Raw genomic sequence first — 22,914 nt, 5'->3', positions numbered from 1 at the left:
CTAACTTCTTGTTCTGGGTGCCTTTTAGTAACTCAAAGAATGAGAGACATCTTTCCGCCAGCTTCGGGATGAACCTGCGTAGGGCCGCCAGGCACCCAGCCAACTTCTGGATGTCCTTCTGAGTGTGAGGTATCTTCATTTCTATTATGGCATTGATTTTCTACGGGTTTGCTTCCATTCCTCTTTCGCTGACCAAGAAGCCCATGAATTTTCCCGAAGGTACTCCTAAAGCACATTTCTCCGGGTTCAACTTCATGTTGTATCTCCTCAGGTTGTCGAAACACTCCTTGAGGTCCTTTATATGATCCAGGACTGTGAGCGACTTGGAAATCATGTCTTCCACATAAGACTCCATGTTCCTCCCCAGTTAGGCTTTTGAAAATTGTGTTCATCATTTTCTGGTAGGTGGCTCCGACGTTAATGAGCCCGAAGGGCATCATGATGAAGGCATAGGCTGCCCTATGAGTGATGAAGGCTGTTTTGGCGATGTCTTCGGGATTCATGTGGACCTGGTTGTATCCTGAAAAGGCGTCCATAAAGTTGAGCATGGTGTGGCTCGAAGTTGCGTCGATTAGCTGATCAATGTTTGGGAGGGGATAGGAATCTTTGGGGCATGCAGCGTTGAGGCTCGTGTAGTCGACACACATTCTCCACTTTCCATTCGGTTTCTTGACTAGCACCACATTAGGCGAGCCAGTCGGGATACTTGATTTCGTAGATGATGTCGGCCCTGAGCAACTTCTCCATTTCTTCGTCTATTGCTTGCTGTCGCTTGGGGGTAAAGTTTCTCCTTTTCTGTTTGATCGGTCTTTTCCTCGGGTCTACGTCCAGACTGTGCATTACCACGGACTGGTCAATTCCGGGCATATCTTCCGGTGCCCATGCGAATACATCCGCATATTCCCTTAACAGCAAGATGAGCTCTTCCTGGAAGGGATGTCTCTAGGCCTTTTCCAATTTTCAACTTCCGGGTCGGGTTCTCGGGCTCCAACTCTATCTCCACCGTCTGGGTAGCAGGTTCTACCTTGATTTTCTCTTTTATTTCCATAAATTTCTGTATCCGGGCATCGGCGTTGGTTACGCTGTATCTCGAATCCTCTATCATGTTGACGTCCAACTTTAGCCTTTTGCTGAGATGTTCGCGATGCTTCTTGCGGATTTGGCCTTTGGGTAAGGCCATTGCCTTCGTTCTGTTTTCTAGGGTCAGTTTCGGCCATGACCAATGTTTGTCCGTAGCATTTTCCAGATGTTTCCCGGTCCCCTCTGAGTTCTCCTGATGCCTCCCGAGTTGGGAAACTTCAGCTTTAAGTGAATTGTAGACGGGATGGCCCGGAGCTTGGTGATGGTGGGTCTTCCCAGAATCATGTTGTAAGAGGATGCATCACTTATCACGTAGAACTTCATGACATGAGATACCTGTCGGGGTGCGGCACCAAAGACCATGGGGAGGTATATTACCCCGCGGATCGGGATCATATTGTTCCTGAATCCATAGAGAGGGTCTTCGAGGCATGGATCAATGTGGAGGTGTCCCAACTTTATCCTGTTAAGGGTATGCTCAAAGATAATGTTAGCTGAGGAACCGTTATCAACCAAAATTCTTTGTACCTCGTTGTCGGCAATGTCGAGAGTCACGACCAAGGCTTGGTTGTGTTCGGGATCCTGGCCCTCATAATCGGCATTAGAGAAATATATGCGTTCATCTTCAGCAGGTTGGATCATCAGGATATCATTGTCCACATCTGGACTCCGGGGTGGAGAGGAGGTTCCTCCGAAGATCATGTTGACCACGTGTTTCCCGCTGCTAGAGGGCTTATCTCTGTCATCGAGTCTTACAAATTCTTTGTAGGTACTGGTTCATGTTGCCCTTTTTAATTTGGTCTTCAATGAAAATTTTAAAGGAAAAGCAGTTCTCCGTGGTGTCGCCATGATCCTCGTGATACCCGTAATATTTGTCTCGGGCCCTGTTTCTGGGGGATGCCAGCAGCGGCTTCGGGGGTAATAAAAGGGTTTTCCCTTGACTTCTCTCAAAATAGTCGGCCCAGGGCCGGTTGAGTGGAGTCCATTCGGGCTCCGATTTTGGCTCCTTTTTGGGCTTGAGCTTCCTTTCAATCTTCTGTGGTCTGGAGTAGTCATCCCGGGGTGGGGTCCCCCGAGATTGCTGCACATAATTGGTCTGTCTGTCTATTCCTGTGTCTCTTTTCTTTTCTGTAGGTGGAGCGGCGTTCCAAAGACTCATCATCATCCCGGATCCACCTGTTCATCTTCATCGAGGTGAGGAAGTCATTTTCCTTGATAAACTTCGAAGCCATCGCATAAGCCGAAGCAAGGCTTTGGGGCTCCCTATGGATCAGGTCCTTCACGTAACCTTCACATGAAACCGGGTGGAGATTACGCCGGAAAATATTCACGGCTTCCTTCTCCTACAGGTTGGAGAGCTGGTTGACTGATTCTTGAAACCTTTTGATGAATTCTGGTAGAGTTTCTCTGCTTCTTTATTGAATGGTTTCCAAGTGGCACATCTGGAGCTCGTTCATGCGGTTCGCCCTGAACCTCTTGAGAAATATCTCCTGGAAGTCCTTCCAAGAGTCGATGCTCCGGGAGGAGATTCTGCTGAACCATTTTTGTGCCCCTCCCTTTAGTGTTGAAGCGAAGAAATGACATTTGGTGAGGTCATTGTAATCATATATGTTTGAGATCTGTTCAAAGTAGTTGAGATGTTCTTCAAGGTCGGCAAGCCCGTCAAAAGAGTCGAAAGTTAAAGTGTTTGAGTGTTGGTTCCCTGGGGTGGATTCTAGCTTTCTGGTGAAGGGCGTGGCCGCCACCCCGACTTCCACGTCTCCTTCCACTTTTATTTTGAGATCCCGGAGAACCCGGGCCATTTGTTCCTGCTTAGACTCCTTCTCTGGTTCTGAATCCGAAGAGACATGAATCTGGCATGTCTTCTTCTTTAGTTTGGCTTCCTCCTCTTGGACCCTCTTTTCAATGTTAGCTTTCGCCTTGGCCTCTTCTTCCTTCCGGATGCGGTCTCGGAGTGTGGCCCTCTTGATCTCGTCTCGGGCGTCCTCTGACGGCCTCTTAGTTCTGCCAATTCGGTCCAAGACTGAGCCCCAAGATTCTTCCGAGGGCTCTTCCTGGTCCCCGGGATGGGTTTCAGGAGCCTTGTTCTTTTCCTTCCACAGGTCCATAGCCGCTTGAATCTGCTCCGGGGTCATGTTTCCCCAAGGGTTTGTAGAGGTTTCAGCATACTTGTGGATTGCTTTCTCTATAGTTATCCTCTGGTCCCCGGGCTGGAGCTGAGATGAAGCACGAGTTATGGGGGGGGCTCTTCTTTTATATCTTCCATCTCGTCGTCCCTGGGCGTGGCAACGGTGGGCTGAATAGTTCCGAAGATCGAAGTTTTGCTTTTTCTCGTGGTCATTAGTTTCAGAACAGATTATGGGAGATAGTAACAGGGGTGCACCAGGGTGTGTGACTGTTCTAGAGGGAAAAATAAGAAAAGTGAGCTGTGAAGTGAATGAGGGTTTTGTTCTTACCGGAGAGAGGCGTTCCTTGGCTTTTGGAGCTGTGTAATGTAGCTGGAGATGACACAACACCACCGGAGGTTCGACCCCTCCTTCTAGCGCCAATGATAACTCTGTTTCTTCCCGGGTCTTCTCCTTTCTCACGTAAGCTAGAGCCCAGCTTCCGTAGCGGTCGGAGTGAGTTTAACCTGCTAGGTAGGGGTCTCTGCAAAACAGAACCGGAGGGGGGTTGTTTTCCGCGGCAACTCCGGTGTGAGAGTAAGAAATGGAGTTTCTTGAAGAAGAAGAAGAAGAAGAGGGAAGAAGGAGCTATTCAAAATATGTGTAATGGTGTGTGTATAGGTGTGTAGCAGTCAAATGTTTTTCAACCCCTAAAACCCTCTTTTTGGGGCCTTTTATAGGTCCCAAGATTTAGGATTTTTGGGGTTTGTACCTCTTCATCCTGACATTTGATAATTCTTGGTTGGTTATTGATTGGACGGTTCGGATGGACTGTGTGGTCAGGTGTCATTTCTCTATCAGAGTTGCCTTGAGATCTTTACCTATGGACGGCTGGGATGCAATTGTTCCATTTTGGGTAACATGAGACAGTTGACTCTTTTGTCTTATGCCACGTGGCACCGGGGACCACCCCGACTTGTGCCTGGGGTGTTATCTCTTTGGGCTTCTGTTCCTTTATTTGGGCTTGGTTACTTCTGGCCTATCAAGTATATATATACTGTTAGCGAATTTTCGTGTTATATTAATATACCGAATTTTGAATTTTGTGTATTTCAACTCGTTTATAAATCACAATACTCAAGCTGTTTTTTTAAAACAAAACCCAAATTGTTAGCAAGTGCAACTAACTCAATTGCATTTCTATTAGCTATAGATTTGAACCATATAAAATTATAAATAAGTTAGAATAATAATATGAATTTGCTTGTGTCTAATTTTTTTAATATTTTTTTCTGGAGAACAGCTCTGAATATATCCCTTATTATGTACTGTGCCTTTTATGGTTCTTATATAAAATGGTGAAGTACTTAAATTAGCTTTGTACTAGGTAATTATAAGAATTTTTGTGTTATTGTTATGTATCTCCCTCTCTTTAACAGGAGGTCGTTATTTTGTTCATTCATTCATACTTGTGTCAATCTATTACATGGCATTATATGCATGTAATATACTTGGCAATTTATTTCTGGCGGGAAACATAAATCATGAATTTGAAATAAGAGGTTTACAAGTAAGGAAAAATAGAATCTGTAAAGGAAGTGGACATGATTACCGGACGCGTGCGCCCCCTTGATGTTTAAAGCTGCTCAGAAAGATGTTTCCACTTCAAGAGAGTTTGTTTCTTTTTTTGCATATTCATATGTGTGTGATCTGCTTGTTTGATTATAAATATGGCTGGATTTAGATAACAAGTACTGTTTATTAAATTTAGAAAGATCACACAAATGGCCAAGAAGTTTATTAAATTTACAATTATTGTTTATGTAATTTTGCAGTATAATTGTAAATTATTTTTATGCTGATTAAACATGTGTGATCTATTTTATTTTGTATTTGACAACACAGGTTTCTAATCCTTCTACACTAAATTCAGAGGTGAAAATTCTTGCTAAACAAAGCCGGTCCAAAAAATCATAGTGGCGGGCCTTTAACATTCCTTCTCTGGAAAATGGTTTTGGTTTACCAAAATTTTGGCTAAATTGCAAAGAAAAAACACCATCTACTATATATATAACATCATCTGTTCCTGGCCTTCACAAATTTCCCTCTGGAGGCTTTCTTTTCCATTTTTTCTCTCTTCTTTCTAGTCTTTTCATCCTCTTCAGCTCCCTGTAAAAAATATTTGCAAACAATTAAGAAAACAATTCCAATACAGCAATAACATTTGCAGCTTGCACACATAATAAGAGAGAATAGAACATTAAAAAGGATTGCGATTACCTCTGAACCTTGTGGCAAAAACCCCTTTACAAGTCCAAATAGTTGGTATCCAGCAAATGCTGGTATCTGGTAAACAATACATGTTAGTACCTAAACTTCTTTTCAGCAGCTAAATCAAGAAACCTGTCACTAATATAGTTTAAAGGGTTAATTGCATCCTTTGGTTCGAATCATTGTCACTTTGGTACCAAGAGTTTCAATAATTGCACTTTGCACTCCAGACAAGTTTAGGCGCTGCACTTTGCACCCTTTCCATTAATTTTCGCCGTTACTGTTAAATAGGTCACGGGTAAAAAAGTAATTTAACAATGTTTAATTACAATTTGACTATTTAAGTTAGCAGATTTTTCATCTAAACCCCTGAACATTTTTTTTAACATTTTTGACCTTCAACTAAAGAAATTGTATATTTTAACCCTTTAATTAAAAAAATACCTTTATTTAATTTTTCGACCCTCTAAACGATATTTTTTAAAAACTGTAAAAAATAAAAGTTGTAGATAACATAATGATCTTTCCAAATTTATAAGACTCGTTAGAAACAGAATTATAACGACTCCATAATTGAATAAAACGTACCTCGAATAAAAAATAAAAAAAAATCTATATTTTTAAATTTTTCCGAGAAAATATCAAAACATAAATCAGAAATTACATGAATAATATTTATTGGCAAATGAAACCAATTTTTTTATGATATTATATGTTATACTCAATTTTTTAAAAAAATATGTAATATTTACGTTTTTTTCAAAAAATATGTAATATTTACACTTTTTTCCAAAAAATATGTAATATTTACGTATTTTCAAAAAGTTTATGATACTATATTATACTCAATTTTTTTTAAAAAAAAATATGTATTTTTTACGTATTTTTTTTTATTTTTAATCAAATATATTTCAAACATTCTTACATTCTTAAACTTTTAAAAAAATATAAATTATTTTAATAAAAGGGTTAAAATATACACTTTTTATAATTGAAGGTCAGACTTGTTAAAAAGAATAAGAATGTTCAAGTGGTTTAGATGAAAAATCTGCTAAACTTAAATGGTCAAATTGTAACTAAACATTCTTTACCCCTAACCTATTTACCAGTAACGGCGAAAATTAATGGAAAGGGTGCAAAATGCAGCGAGCCTAAACTTGTTTGGAGTGCAAAGTGCAATTATTGAAACTCTTGGTATCAAAGTGACAATGCTTCAAACCAAAGGATTGCACTATCCAATTAACCCTAGTTTAAATAGACGCACACACCTAACTTTTTTTTATTAAATCATTCAAGTGTGTAAGTGTAAGTAAGGATGTATGGATGGCAAAAGACAAGAAGCACCACTAAATAAATTCATCAACATTAGTCCGGTAAAATCCATCAGTTGTTAAGTGTGTGCGTAACATATCACCAGATGATCACTTTAATCCTCGTAAATTATGCAAACCTTGATAAAATTAAATTAAATATCATATGTACTAACTTTGAATTCAATTTTGACTTTTTGTCTATAAAATATGCCGACCAAAAGGCATAGCACCGAATTACATGTTCTAATCAAACATTATATATGTACAAATCTTTAACTTGCTGCAATATTTGTGGACCCACTGATTTGCTGACAAGTTGCAGACATATGTCAATAGTCACCAGTCACTAGTCACTACTGATGACCAACCTAGAGATAAGCTTCACTCTTGTAATCAATAATACATGCAAATGAGAATTTAATTCTCACATCCCCCTCCCCCTGTATTTAAAAAATATAGAAACTATCCGATATGTATATATAAGACATGCAAAGACTTCTATCAATGACTACATGCATGACTTCAAACTTCATAGAATGATAGATATGAAGAAGAGATGGAAATTACCACTAAATATATGTACCAAAACTTATCAGAGATGATAGAAGTGAGTTGAACGAAGCATGTAATGTAGATTACATCATGTAAGTATCTGCAAGATATCAAAGCAAAAAGGTCAATATTATTTCATTCGATCAGATAATACAACTATAGGGCATCAAGAGATTCAAGCAAGGACGCAACATAAAAAGAACAAGATTCAAGAGACAACCACAATCTAAGTAACAAACAATGAATTTAAAACAAAAACAAAAATTTCCGTAAGATAAGATGAAATAAAAATCAAACTTATAATGAAGTGAGGCTCTCATCTGGCAAGAACCAATTAAGAACTTTGCAAAGATCACAATCATATCATATATATTACAGGAAGAAAATTGTAAAAAACAGATAAAACTCCTATATCATTTTAAATGCTGCAGTCCATTTCTTCAAAATCTTATATACACTTTCCTGCTTTCTTCAATCAGAACATAGCCTATCTTTTTCATAATCCAAGACTCCTCTTCTTACATGGTGAACTGATTTTTTATATCATCTTATTTAATGATGCTAGTGATCTTCTTTTAAGTATTCTCATAATAATATATATCAATTTTGCATAAACATTCGCTCCTCCTTGCACTATCTAAGCATGAGCACTGTGTTTTGGAAAAAGTAACTGGAACCCCCAGGCGATTTACATAATTAAAGATCGACTTTAGCCACACTAGCCACCATTTTTAACACAAAGAACGTCAGATATTGATTTCAACCTTGTAAATATATTAATTTGTGCACGTTTAGAAACATAAAAATAAATTATAAAAAACATAAATCAGAGATTTATAGATTATATCATCCAAGAAAATGAAATCATGTCACATAGTTTCCTGGCCATAAAAAACTGACTGAGCTAGTTCAGTTAGAAATTCAGAAAATAATCTAGTACACAATTAAGGCTGAAAATCATTTCGATTTTCTGTTCTTTTATGTAAAACTATCATATCTCAATCCATCAGCAGGCTCTTAAACTAACCTTTCACTCAACACTAATGTTCAATCCATGCAAAACACTAACATTCAATGATATCTAAGTGATAAACCTTCCCAGGGACATGGTATTTTTGGACCAACAGTGAGCAATACAACAAGACAAATATCACAAAATCAGCAATTTTCCACATTATTTCACAAGACAAGATTAACTATCCGAGGAAACATCCTTGCTTTTATGGGAAAAGGTATACAACCAAAGCCACTTAGATATTTTGTTGCATAATGTGAACATGGCAACTATACATGTTTACTATAAATTTTAAAGAACACTTATTGTACAACATTCAGAAAAAAATAATATATTTTTCAATTCTAGCAGTGTAGAGTAAATATTTTGAGAAAATGGAGAAACTCCCCTAACCAGATATTGACTAGTCGCTCTGGAAGAGATTTTCAGCATCTGCAATAAGCAAGCATGAACTTAGATATACATACCCACAAACTCCACCAGTGCTCATATCGAACCCTCCATCCAACAGCTCTCCATCATCAGCATAAGCAGGCTTTGACATTGCATCAAGTTGTTTGTATGGAAAGAAGTAGGCAACTGAAGTCAAAATCAGGCCAAGACAATGCTTCCATTTGAAGGTAGAATAGAAGATTCCTGCCCTGACCAACAAGTATACAACCTGAATATGCACCAGCTTGTAATATTAGGGCCGTAAATGAACAGCCTACATTTTCCAATATTTTATTTTTGGTAACCCATTGGGAGGTTGGGGTGGGGCAGTGATGCTCTAACCCTAAAGGGACCATGTGAAAAACGAGATATACAAAGCTTTCTTCTAAACAACAGTATCAATCATATTCAATGAAGCCTGAAGAGACAGAAATATACAAGACAAAAATGCATGTGGCGGACTAAATCCTTGTGAATGCGACCAATGACAAGCCAACAGAAAACAAAGGAAGAACTGTCTAGCCAATAGTACAACCACTAACAAAACCTTCAAACGATCAAAATCCGACATTGTTGTCACGGCGGGTGACTAGTCGGTTTGAGTCGTCAACTAGTCGGTTTGAGAAAGTCGACTGGAGAGCTCAACTTGCCAATGGTCGACTAGTCGGTGACTAATCGGTCACTTATCAACTAGTCGGTCTACTAGTTGGTTGACTAATGCAAAATCCAATCAAAATTTAAAATGAAAAAAAAAATACAAAAAATTCTAATAACCTACTAGCAATAATCAACATGCTAATTTCAACTTATATATTTTTATGTGGGTGTGTTAATGTATGTATAAATTGATTGAAACTGATTATACTTGAAATATATTATGTTTATATATTTGAATAGTCAGCTTATCGGTGTGAGTATATAGAAGGGAAAAAAGATATGTTTGTGCTAACATATCTATTATGTAAAGATATGTTTGAATTTTGTTCTGGGAAACCAAGTATATAAGATATATATTATTATATATTATTTATTTAATTATTATTATTTTTGTCGACTGGTCAACGACTAGTCTATGACTATTCGACAAGCTGGAACTCCATCGACTCGACTCGACTTATCGATGTGACAACAGTGACATCCTACCTAAATCGCAGTAAGATTTTGCTATGAACTGAACTCACACAAGCAATTTAACAAAAGAAACTCAAGAACACAGCAACTACTAGCACTACTTGATAATAAGCTTCAGCTACAGATTTTAGCTACTACTGATAGACTAAGCACTTCGAGTGTCTTGGGCACTCCTGCTAAACTTCTATTCAGCTACCCCTTTTCATCGCAGATTTACGGACAGGAAGTGAACTTTTAAAACTAGAATGAGATTAATCTAAAAGAGAAATGACATATTCCTACTTAACGCATCATTCCAGGAGGGAAAGAGCAGTGCATCGCCTAAATACTTAAGATGATACACTGAGACTTTATTTCAGCCAATAGCACAGTCAGCAGGAACACTGAACACTTTCCTAGAAGAACCTGCGTGGCTCAGCCAATTCTTAGGCTCCCAAAAAATCACATACAGATGAAACAAAACAAAACACAACGCGACATCGGCCAACTCTGTTAAATATATGATCCGGGGCCTTCCTCTAACACCTTAAGGTGTTAGATGAGCTGGTTACTCAACATGGTATCAGAGCTTAGGCTGGTGGAAGAACTAAGGTTCGATTCCCAGTGGACACTAAAGGCAAATAATGCCCCAAAGATGGGCGCCGGTGTTCCACTCTTCGACCCATAAATGGGCTTTCGAGTGAGGGGGGAGTGTTAAATATATGATCCTATTGGGGCCTTCCTCTAACACCTTAAGGTGTTAGTTGAGCTGGTTACTCAACACCAAGAAAAACACTTGTTAAGAAAAATCTTATAAAAATAACAAGTTGTCAAGAAATGAATATCCAGCTCAGTGGTTCAGCAGTTGTACTATGAGTAAGGGTCACTAAGTCATTTCATGTTATATTTCCTAAAATAGTATGTAATGTAACTATGTATAATAAGCAAGTGAGGAACTTGTAATTTATGTTCTGTTGAGTTATATTCAGAAAATGGAAAAATTATTTCCAGCATCTCTTTAGACTTATGCACAGAGCTCCAGTGACAGTACTCACTGATTATCACATTAAACAAAGTCTGCACGCGAATAATTATCACGAAAGAAACTATAACAGTAAACGACTGGGGCCTGGGCATAATTAACTGAATTCTCCCTTGGCATGACAAGTCAACACCTAAACTACCCCTCCCTAAATAAACACGAATCCCCATCGTTATCCGATCTAATACTTTGAAGTATATAATATAGAGAGTTAGCCTGATCGTCATAAAAACTGGTCAATCTTAAGCAACTAATAAGCTGATTAAAATGATTATTCATTTCAGCTATAAGGAAATTGTAACGACACACTTACATATAAGAGATACTTACATTGCAAAAGATAATGACACGAAGTAGATTCTTCATGTGACGAGCGTTCTCTTCCTTTCGCTTCTTTGCACCTTGATTTGCCATCTCTCTCCTCTCTCTGCGAATTTTGGCTTAATCTAATAAAATCGAGTCAAGAACTGGAGAGTGGAATTGGATGTACAAACGGGTCGGATACCACTGTCGTATAACAGGGGTGTGCGGTGCGGTTGGGCTCTGCTCGGCTGGGCTCATTTTTTACCGAAAACCGTAACCGAACCGTGTATGTCGGTTCAGTTCGGTTTGGTTCGGTTTCTAGCTATTAACCGTAACTGAACCGTTCGGAACAGGTTATTTTCGGTTCGGTTAACCGTTTATCGGTTTCGGTTTTTTCGATTTTTAAATTTTTTAAAAAATAATTATTTAATATAATACTAAGAAAATTTATAGATGTTATTTAATATAAATCTAAGAAAATTAATTGTTTAGTATAATATAACAAACAAGTAGCATCATTAAATGATGGATTCGTATTCATGAATTAATAGAGTTATAATATGAATGACTATCGAGTAAGTGCAAGTGCAAGTAAATGACTATCATGATCCATGTACTGGCCCAACAACAAAAGGTTTTTTAAAATTCTTATATAAATTTGGCAAGTATCATTTACTCATATTTGTATAAAATAGATAAGTAAATAAATATATATTAAATATTTTAAAATAATATTAGCGGTTCGATTTTTCGGTTCGGTTTTAAGAATAAAACCGTAATTGTTACCAAACCGTCTGGTCGGTTTGGTTACGGGTTTTTTCGGTTTTTGTCGATTTTTGTTTTATTCGGTGCGGTTTTTCAATTTTTCGGTCCAAAATTTCGCTGGGTATTGGCCCTTTTTATCACAATTTTAGAAAAAATTGTCCAAAATCTCACAATCCAGAAAAAATGGCCCTTTTTATCACTTGAAAACACATTTTTTATTTACGTTTTTACAAAACGCATTTTTTATTTATGTTAATATTAATTTTAGAATATAAAATAAATTAAAAAAAAAAGTGAAATTTTGAAAACGGATCTAAAAGATGCGTTCATAGTGTAATCGCATGAAAAACATGTGTTTCCAAAATAAACAACGCATGAAAAACATGCCTTATCTTAAAATTTTATGCAGGCCTAGTTTAAGACCAAAACCAACAATTTTAGTTATTTGATAAACGCAAGTTTTAGTTGCGTTTGTGTGTGATAGTAAGGGCCATTTCTTTAGCTTGTGATATTTTGGACCATTTGCTCCGGAATTGTGAGATTAAGGGCATTTTTTCATTTCGCTGGACCAACATACTTTATTATTGGGTTTTATATCAAATTGTTCATCCTAACTCGTTAAAATATTAAAATGTATCAAGTAACTACTCAATCTCCACGGCGACTCATTTAAATTACTAAAATACTAGTATATATCAGTTCATTAGATTTTTTAAATTTTGTTTAACAAAAAATGTTAAGTTCAAAATTTTGTAATTAGTAACGTATAGTTTTGCTGAACTGCCAGACACGTGAATTGAGATAAAGAGATGAAAATAGAATTATAACTAAACATTTAACACGTCATCAGGGACATTAAAAAAGTAAAAAAATGGAATTTGAGAGAGACACTCAAGTTTACTCATAAACTATAATAATCATAAAAGATATAGGTATGATATATATATATACACAAGGTCAAATGTATTAGTCGTAAGATACCAACTAATAAAAAAATTACACGTTACTGGCCAGTACAACATTTCCGTTTAATTTTTTTTTTAAATCTAACGGAGTGATATATACTACTCCCTTTGTCCCATTGAATTCTATACGTTACTTTTCGACACGTTTTTCAATGCTCCTTTAAAACATAGCTCCATTATTTTTTTTAATTTTTTTTTCTGAATAAAAGTTTTATGTTTAAACTTTTATTTAAAAAAAATATTTTAAAAAAATATTATGAAACTATACTTTATAAAAGTCTCGAAATACGCGCAAATAGTAAACGTATAGAACCCGGTGGGACGGAGTTAGTAATATTTTAGTGGTTGAAATGAGTCGTCGTGGAGATTGAGTAGCTTTTTTTTAGTAGCTACTTGATATATTTTAACGAGTTTGGTGGGTACATTGATATAAAACCCCTTTATTATTTAATTTTTAAAAAAAAACTAATTTTAATATTTAAGTATTTAAATTTGACTTCCCCAAAATTAATCATCTTTTTATTAATTCTTTAAATTTCCTTAATTCTGTTGTTGATTCCCTCAATTTTGTGTTGTTTTATATTGCCATTATTCATTTTGGTTAAAGTATAATAAATCAGAAATATTATAGACATGGCTTATTTTATTCTAAAAATATTATCACAATTTTTATAAACCAACCATTATAAATTGGGTCCGCACTCCTAGAGTCATTTATCCCACAATATGTTTCTTAATCGCTTGATCAAATTTTAAAAGTCGGGATTGAGGATTAAAAAAATTTAACATCCCCTATAAATATAAATATGTGCGAGAAGTGAAAGTTATAAAAATAGGCTCACCTCAAAATTTCAGCCAAAAAAATAGAAAACCTAATTTCCTCAGCCGCAAGCAGCTTCTAAACACTGCTTGTTATTACTTAATTAAATTTATATTTTATTTTATACATTTTGTTTATTTATTTAATTGCATTAATTTTTGTTTATTTGTTATTTTTGAAATTTGCATTCAATTACATCAGTTTTTATCATGAATAGTGATATCAATAATTAAAATATGAATCTCATGTCAAAAAAAAAATATGAATACACAACCAGGGTGACAATCCATGAAAGATTCCCTTGAATATAGGTCCAAAAACCATTATTTTAAAAATATAAAATAAACATATTTATTTTATTTTTTATCATATATAATTACAAATTTTAGTTATCAAATCAAAAATCAAAGTTGTGCAATTTTTTTATTTAAAAAACCATTTTGAAAATTAATGAAATAGTTTGCATGGTTCTGAAATCAAAGTTGTTCAAAATTATTCTATGTAAAATTAAATTAAATGTAAAATCATTTTTTTCAAAAAATTAAGTGTTAAACTTTTTATAATATTCAAATATAATTATTATTCTAAGTTAACATCGAATTTTATATTTTTAAAATAAAATTTTACGATTTGTGATGAGATTTTATAATACAATCATAGGTTTACTAAGATATGGTAAGCATTCAGATATTGGAGTCAGAACCAAAATTATTTTGGATATCCAATAATTCAAATAAAAGAATTTTTATTTTAAAATACCGGACCGAATTAAATTTGGTCGGTAACCGAACCATATTTTAAAATTCGGCTCGGTTACCAAAATAACCAAAATTCCAAAATTTATAATTGTTTAATTAGCTAAAAATTACATAATTATCGTTTAACACATCTAAACCGGACACTCTAATAATATATCAAATCAAAATTCAATTTTATAAATCACAGAATTTATTTCATAAAATTAGCTTGAGAGTTTTATAGTTTTTTCTCGGAAAAATAAAATAATCATGAAAATGATTAAGTAAAATGTTGCCAACATATCTAAACTTTTAAGAAATAGCAAACATTATAAAATAAATAAAAAAGAGAATAATTAAATTATATTTTATAGAATCACGTGAACTTGCATATTTCTTTTATCTCTTCGTCTCATGCTAATTTGCAACAATTCCTCGTTTATACTTTTACTCATTCATCATTTTTAATATCGAATTTGCTTGATTTATCATACTAATTTTCAATATTAATATAAGTAAACATGACATTTAAAATTTATAAATATACTTAATTTTATAAAAAGAGATTACTAATTATGTATTGAGTGAGTAATAAATTAATAGTTGTTGAAATTTAAATAATAATTTTAAAAACTGACCTACACTATACTATAATAACCGAAATGGGGTATAATTTGATTCAACGGTTATCCCCTAATTTTTTTCATTAAAAAATAAATAAATAGTGTTATATATCCGCTAAACTACTAAATTATTAAACTATTACACATATAATCTACTTATCATACTAAACTACAACAAAACTTATCCTAATATTTAAAAAATTAATAAATAGTGTTATGTATCTGATAAACTACTAAATTGTTAAACTATCCTATTAAACCACGACCACATGTTATCTTATTATATTTATTATAAATTTATAATTAGTATATGTTTATATAAACATTTTAAAATTATAATATGACGGAATAAAAAATTTAAATATTAACGAGAACCGTGCATCGCACGGGATTTAAGCTAGTATGAATAATAAGTAAGTACACATTAATGATGTGATATAACAGTTACATTTCGAATAATTTGGATATTTTGTATAATTCGAAAATCCAAATAAAAAATCTAAAATTCCAAAGTTTTAAAAATTCTTTTCAAACACCGAACTATATTTTATAGATTCAGATAACGAATTGATTTATTTCGAATATATCCATTTGGTCAGTGGATATCTAAACCGAATGTCCACCCAACACTACGGACCTCCGTATTAGAGGATTTGGCCTACACAGAAATATACATACAGATATATACATACATGTATAAGAAGACAGGTTTCATGAATAAAATGATGACTAACAATATGAGTAAAAATTGATGACCAATTATGGGCTAACAATACCAAAATTAATTCAGAAAACATTTGGTTTTGTGCTGTTTTTATACATAATTATCGTACTTTTAACTTTGTTTTTTCTTTACTGCTATTGATGTGCGTAGGTTAGGTTATCTCTTCTTTTTCTTCCTGCCTAAACTTTTAGCCAAACCTATTCATGTGAATAGGTATTGATAGCCCATTATAGTTCAGGCTTAATAAAAAGAGCCCAGGGCCCAATTAGCAATAACCTTGGGGGACTCCAAGACACGTGGCAACATCAACACCGTCCAGGTAGCCGGATCCAGAACATTCCAATGGTCCGGATCCGGAGGTACGTTAGCTCATCACAGACGTCCACGCGTCTTTCAGTCCAAAACTCATTTACTGCCCAGATCCAAGGTACAAACCCCCAAACTGTAATGGGAAGCCTATAAAAAGCAGATCAAAAGGTGTATTAGGGGTTACTGAATTTTTTACCTACACACCTATACACACATACCACGTATATTCGAGTAATTCTTATTTTGCCCTTTCTTCACCGATACCCCTTCTCATTCTCACATCGGAGGTGCTGCGGAGACGCCACCCCTCCTAGCGCCAATGACAGCCACTCTAGAAAATCATTCACAAACCAGACGTGTCTGGAAGACTGGTCAATTAGGTGATAGAGCTTAGTCAATTCAACATCAAGTTTGTTCCTAGGACGACAATAAAAGCCCAGGCTTTAGCCGAATTCATCATAGAATGTACCTTCCCTAAAGCCCTAGGAATCCCAACAAACCAACCCGAAGGCAAAAAAGAAACCTCCGGCAAGAATGCATGGACGTTATATGTCGATGGTTCGGCAACAGTTGACAGGTCCGGGGCGGGCCTAATCCTTTCAAATCCGGAAGGCTTTACAATCCAACAAGAGATAACGTTCATTTTCAAAGCAACAAACAACCAAGCTGAATATGAAATATTACTCTCCAGACTCAGACTAGCAAAATCTCTTGGGGTAACAAAGTTGGTCATCCACAGTGATTCCAATATTGTGGTCAAACAAACTAGTGGAGAATATATCGCGAAAGACCCCAAGCTGGCACAATATCAAGCAATAGTGCGAAGTATCCTGGAAACCATCCCAGATACCACAATTCTGCAGATAAACAGAGAGGAGAACTCAAAGGCAGATGAGCTCTCCAAACTTGTCCACAATACTTCAGATCTAAGCAGTTCGGTCTACTTTGAAGAGCTCGGGGCTCCTAGCATAGATCGAGTTGAAATTTTATGCATCAGCGGCTCGGATAACTGGATGACTCCCTATATAGTCTACTTGAAAGATGTGACCCTACCAGAAGATCAAAATAAGTGTGACGCCCTCCAAACCCGGGTCAGAAATTTGGGGTCCACAACACACACACACACCATATTTAAACCTGTTTATGAATATAATAATATTTATGCAATGACCCTACTTACCATTTTTCACGGATCGAAGCAGTTTAAAGTATGCCCACAAGCCACAATCTTATTTATATTACAATCGTTCCAAATCCCAGTTTATTTATCTTACAACGGTAGTAAACTTTATTATAAACTATCAACACAAACTATGCCAACCATCATATGCTAGCTTATTCCATTTTAACCTGGATACCTAGTTCGCACGCTTGTCTGGGGATCCTCGCTACCTACCAGTTTCCTTTTTCACTGGAAAGAATATAAACATATTTGCAAGAGTGAGCTAACTAGCTCAGCAAGTCACAACGACAATACTGAGATTAAATAATGATCAATTGAGGTGATATAGGGAATCAAGTTCACTGCTAAGCAATGATTAGAATTGGATATTCACTTTTATTTTAAAAAACAACGTTAGGATGCTGATCAGTCACACACTAACCCCGAGCAAGGCTCCCATCTTTGCTCTATATATTGGATCCAAGGCACACATTGACCTATTATGACCACGAATCTGGTCCAACCATGAATCTGGTCCATAATTAAAAACAATCCAATTCTGGAATAACAATATGATAAGCAATGTAAATCAATAAGCGAAATCATCAACAACATTTACCTCGAAGCATAGGGTGATTCATAATTCCATGAAGGTATAATAAGGAAATTATAAAGATTGGCTTTCAATCAAGGAAAGAATCAGAAAGTAGAAGACCAGGGGTTCAAGGGTTACAATAATTGGTCTTCTGTTATAAAATGCATAAGGGTTGGTATGTGAAGCAATCTCATATCAAGAATTAGTATATGGTAGATATGTATTTATGGAGTAGTATTAGATCAGTGTGGTTTGTTGGATTTTAAATGCAGCGGGGCATGGCAAAACACTTTCGCACATATAAAATCCAAATAAAAGCATACAGATCATGAATAAAAATTCGAGGGATCGAATCTAACCTTTAAAATAATTCGGAGACAACGATCAGAGATCCTTAGCAGTTGCTCCTCAAGTGTGAAGCATTCCACCGGTATCCACCAAGAAAACGATGTTAAGGAGGAGGAAGGAGGTGGAGAGAATTGGGTTTTCCAAACTTTTTGGGTTTTGGGGTTCGAATAAAAATAAGGTCTATAATATTATATTTATAGGCAAAATTTTCAGCTGAAATTTTTCCATAAATATTATTATTATTATCCCATTTATTATTCTCATTAATAATTAAAACACCTTTTAATTATTAATCCTTTTTCTAAACACTTTAGAAATAATTCTCTCACTTGATTTAATTTCCAAAAATTAAATCCTTAATTAATAATATTAAGAACTTTTCTTAATTAATTTATAATCAATTAAATCTCATTTAATCAATTATTAAATTTGCCAATTAATTATTTATTTCACAAATAAATAATTATTAGCCATTATTAATTAATTCCTCCACCATTAAATTATTCTCTTTTTATGGTGTGACCCTGTAGGTTCAATATTAAGCCGGTAGTAGAAATAAATAATAATAAAACTATTTTATCATTATTTATATATATTCTCTAATTTATTAAATATGATTAATTAATTAATCACATTTATTCTACATCGTGAGGGATACTTCTCAGCATATCGCGACTATCCGGATAATATGAATTCACTACTTAGAATACCAAGAACCTATTCAGTGAATAGTTACCGTACAATAAACTCCTTCTACCCTACAATGTCCCGATTAAATACAAGGCATGGATCTCGTGTCAAGCCTATCTAATTTAATCATTTGCTTACCATTTACTATGCGTAGTTCTATGCAAATTAGAAACTCCTTTCTAATTTCATTCACTCTGGCCAGAGATTCCTGAACTCGCATAAGTGGATCAGCCTTGAACATTCGCTTCCTTCACTGAAAGGGGTAGGTCCTTTATTGATCATACACTATCTTCGTGTACAAATTCCTATACCCAGTAGAGCCCTAATAATTGTCCCTGGAGACTAAGAACTAAACCAAAGCATAGTTCAGTGTACACAAGATGACTATGATGACCTCAAGTCTAAGGATACTTGTACAACTATCACTATGTGAACAACTGCTGACACGTGAGTGAACTCCATCAGTTGTTCAGCTGTGCGAGTCATGTTCAGTGAACTTATTCTATAATAAGCACCTACATACTAGCTATAGTGTCACCACACAAATGTCTATGAGAACAGACATCTTTCATAATGAAGCAAGCATAGTATGTACTGATCTTTGCGGATTATTAATTACCAGTTAGTAATCCTATGACCAGGAACTATTTAAGTTTAGAGTTATCATCTTTTAGGTCTCACTATTATGATCTCATCATAATCCATAAAAAGCTTTACTCTAAACTATGGTATATCTTATTTAAACACTTAAATAGATAAAGCCCGTAATAAAAATAAAACAAGTCTTTTATTAATATCAATCAAATCAAAACAGATTACATAAAAGTTATTCCTAAATCCTAATACATGATTGGACTTAGGACATATTCCTTTCAATCTCCCACTTGCACTAAAGCCAATCACTCTGGTATCTAATACCCATCTTGTCTTTATGACAATCAAAGTGACTTTCATAAAGTAGCTTTGTGAGTGGGTCTGCTATGTTGTTATGTGTGTCAACTCTAATTCAATACAATATAAGAAATGTTACCACGCTCCCACTAACCCTTTTGTAGACGCATGGTTCATCTACGTTTTTGATAAAATCAAACTCTTTGATTGTCTCATCAAAACGAATGTTCCATCTTTCGAGAAGCTTGCTTTAAACCACATATGGTTCACAGTAGCTTACACACTAGGCTTTCATTTCCCTTGGAAAGAAAACCATCTGGCTATATGCCAGATCTCATAGTCGTAGTAAGCAGCAATCGCAAGCAAAATCCGAACTGATTTTAACAGGGCTATAGGTAAAAGGTTTCATCAAAGTCAATCCATTGCCTTTGTTTAAATCCTTTTGCCACAAGCCTGGCCTTATAGGTCTCCACCTGGCCATCTGCTATAATCTATCTTTTGTATACCGTATACATAGATTCCATTCTGGATTTCATGGCACTATGCCATTTCTCTGAGTCAACACTACTCATAGCCTCATTATAGGTCACAGGGTTGTCATCATCAATGATCGACAACTCATTGTCATTCTCAATGACAAGGCCATATTACCTCTCAGGTTGGCGAGACACTCTCCCTGATCTATGAATGGGCTGTTCCACAAAAGGTTGTTCAGTCAGAACAGGTGTTTCCACTCGATCTGTAGTAGTTTGTGCTTCTTGAACTTTATCAAGTTCAATTTTGCTCCCACTGTTTCCTTCAAGGATAAACTCCTTTTCCAAGAAGGTAGCATGTCTAGAGACAAACACCCGATGATCGGTGCAAAAGTAATACCCTAAAGTCTCTTTAGGATATCCCACAAAACTACATTTTACGGATCGATATTCCAGCTTATCTGGGTCAACTTACTTGACATAAGCTGGACATCCCCAAATCTTAACGTGTTTAAGACTCAGTTTCCTTTCTTTCCATATCTCATACAGAGTTTGAGGAACAGATTTGGAAGGCACCTTATTCGGTAAATATGCTGAGGTTTCCAATGCATAACCCCATAGGAATACTGGAAGATTTGCATAGCTCATCATGGACCGAACTATGTCTAACAAAGTTCGATTTCTCCTTTCAGATACCAATCTGGAGGAGTCCACTGGGAGACTATTCCATTTACTTTGAGATAATCTCGAAACACTCCATTAAAGTATTCACCACCTCGATCTAATCGAAGAATTATAATACTATGTTTGGTTTGTTTCTCCACTTCATACTTATACTCTTTGAACTTTTCAAAGGCTTCAGACTTGTGTTTCATCAAACACATATCCGAATCTAGATCTATCATCTATGAAAGTAATGAAGTATGTTAGATATATTTGATAATGTCATGGCTAATATAATTTATGTTTAGATTTCAGATCTTACTTAACAGGACAAATCAGTATTTAACTGTTGATCAGTACTTATACTGGAAGTCAGGACTTAAGGATATCAGTACTTATATTATCAGGAGATAATCATCAGAAGTTAGATATCAGAACTTAAGTGCTGAAGGACGATCAGATAAGGGAAGTAGCTGATTAAAGGAAAGAAGATCGAGATAAACATAAGAAGAGATATGCATGAAGAAGGAGTTCCGTGAAGAATGGAATACTTGGAAGAAAAGATATCTGATTGATATATTTTAGGAAGCAGAATTATATTCCATATCAATTAGCGATTATCTTGTAACTGTGTAGTATATAAACACAGACATAGGGTTTACACTATAAGTGTTATCATATTTGAGAAGATTATTCATTGTAACCCTAGCAGCTCTCGTGATATTTGTTCATCACTGAGAGGTAACAGTTCCATACTGTAACAGAGTTTATTGTTTCAATAAAGTTTGTTTTCTGTTACTTAATATATTAAAGTTCGATTTGATTGTATTATACACTATATTCACCCCCTCTACAGTGTGTGTGACCTAACAAGTGGTATCAGAGCTTATCTGTTAACACACATACAGTTAAAGATCCAAACACAATCATGTCGGACACAGAAACTCCAACTAAGCCTACCAAAACTGAGGAACCACCAAAGACACAAATTCAGAGTCGGTATGAGACCATCAGAGTTCCCATACTGAGACCATCTGAATATCCCATATGGAAGGTAAGGATGACCATGTTCCTGGAAGCAACAGATCCAGAATACCTTGATAGAATCAAGGAAGGGCCTCATAAACCAACCAAGCTCGCAGTTGCAGTTGCAGGTGAAGCAGCAAAGACCGTACCAAAGGAGAATAGTGATTATACTGCTGAAGATATAGTATCAATTGCTAAGGATGCTAAGGTACGACACTTACTGCATAGTGCCATTGATAATGTAATGTCAAACAGGGTAATCAACTGCAAGACTGCTAAGGAAATATGGGATGCTCTGGAAACAAGGTGTCAGGGAACTGACACAATTAAGAAGAACAGGAAGATAATACTCACTCAAGAGTATGAACATTTTGACTCAAGGACTAATGAGTCATTGAATGATTTATATGATAGATTTGTCAAACTTTTGAATGATTTGTCATTGGTTGATAAAGAGTATGATCTTGAAGATTCAAACCTTAAATTCCTGTTAGCTCTTCCTGAATGCTGGGATTTGAAGGCAACGACAATAAGAGACAACTACAATCTTGATGAAACAACTCTTGATGAAATCTATGGAATGCTCAAGACTCATGAGCTTGAGATGGAACAAAGAAGCAAGAGGAAAGGAGGAAAGTCAAGGACAGTTGCTCTTAAGGCTGAAGAAGAATCCCCCAAAGCAGCTTCCTCAAGGAAAGACAAGGGTAAAGCTCTTGTCATAAAATCTGAAACTGAGTCATCAAGTTCTGAAAGTGATGATGACTCAGATTCTGAAAGCTTGCCTGAGACTGATGCAAATGAGGAGATGATGAAGCTGTGTGCTCTTATGGTGAAAGGAATCACAAAGATTGCATACAGGAAGTTCAGGAAGGGAAAGAAGTTTTCCAGGAAAGGCATAAG

The 22,914-nt window shown here is 35.5% G+C and overlaps 1 protein-coding gene across 1 annotated transcript; it reads right to left on the bottom strand.

The window, feature by feature from the left end:
- Window positions 1-5,113: 5,113 nt before the first annotated feature.
- On the bottom strand, window positions 5,114-11,443 carry LOC141713206 (uncharacterized). Its single transcript, XM_074516512.1, has 5 exons — window positions 11,251-11,443; window positions 8,804-8,997; window positions 7,337-7,421; window positions 5,466-5,531; window positions 5,114-5,354 (listed from the first exon to the last, which is right to left on the bottom strand). The coding sequence occupies exons 1-5, from the start codon at window positions 11,332-11,334 to the stop codon at window positions 5,262-5,264; spliced, it is 522 nt and encodes a 173-aa protein (XP_074372613.1). The 5' UTR covers window positions 11,335-11,443; the 3' UTR covers window positions 5,114-5,261.
- Between the last annotated feature and the right edge of the window lie 11,471 nt (window positions 11,444-22,914).

The sequence above is a fragment of the Apium graveolens genome, chromosome 3 (assembly GCF_009905375.1).
Source record: "Apium graveolens cultivar Ventura chromosome 3, ASM990537v1, whole genome shotgun sequence".
NCBI lineage: Eukaryota > Viridiplantae > Streptophyta > Magnoliopsida > Apiales > Apiaceae > Apium > Apium graveolens.
Note: the sequence above shows the minus strand (reverse complement) of the source record. Positions and strands in the feature narration are given on the sequence as shown.

Bases quoted from the DNA above. Each gene is read 5' to 3' on its own strand.
- LOC141713206 (XM_074516512.1), bottom strand. From the start codon at position 11,334: ATGGCAAATCAAGGTGCAAAGAAGCGAAAGGAAGAGAACGCTCGTCAC. The intron at 7,422-8,803 runs GTATGTATATCT...GATATCTTGCAG, and splicing joins AGCACTGGTGGAGTTTGTGG to ATACTTACATGATGTAATCT. The intron at 5,532-7,336 runs GTAATTTCCATC...ATTGTTTACCAG, and splicing joins TTTGGTACATATATTTAGTG to ATACCAGCATTTGCTGGATA.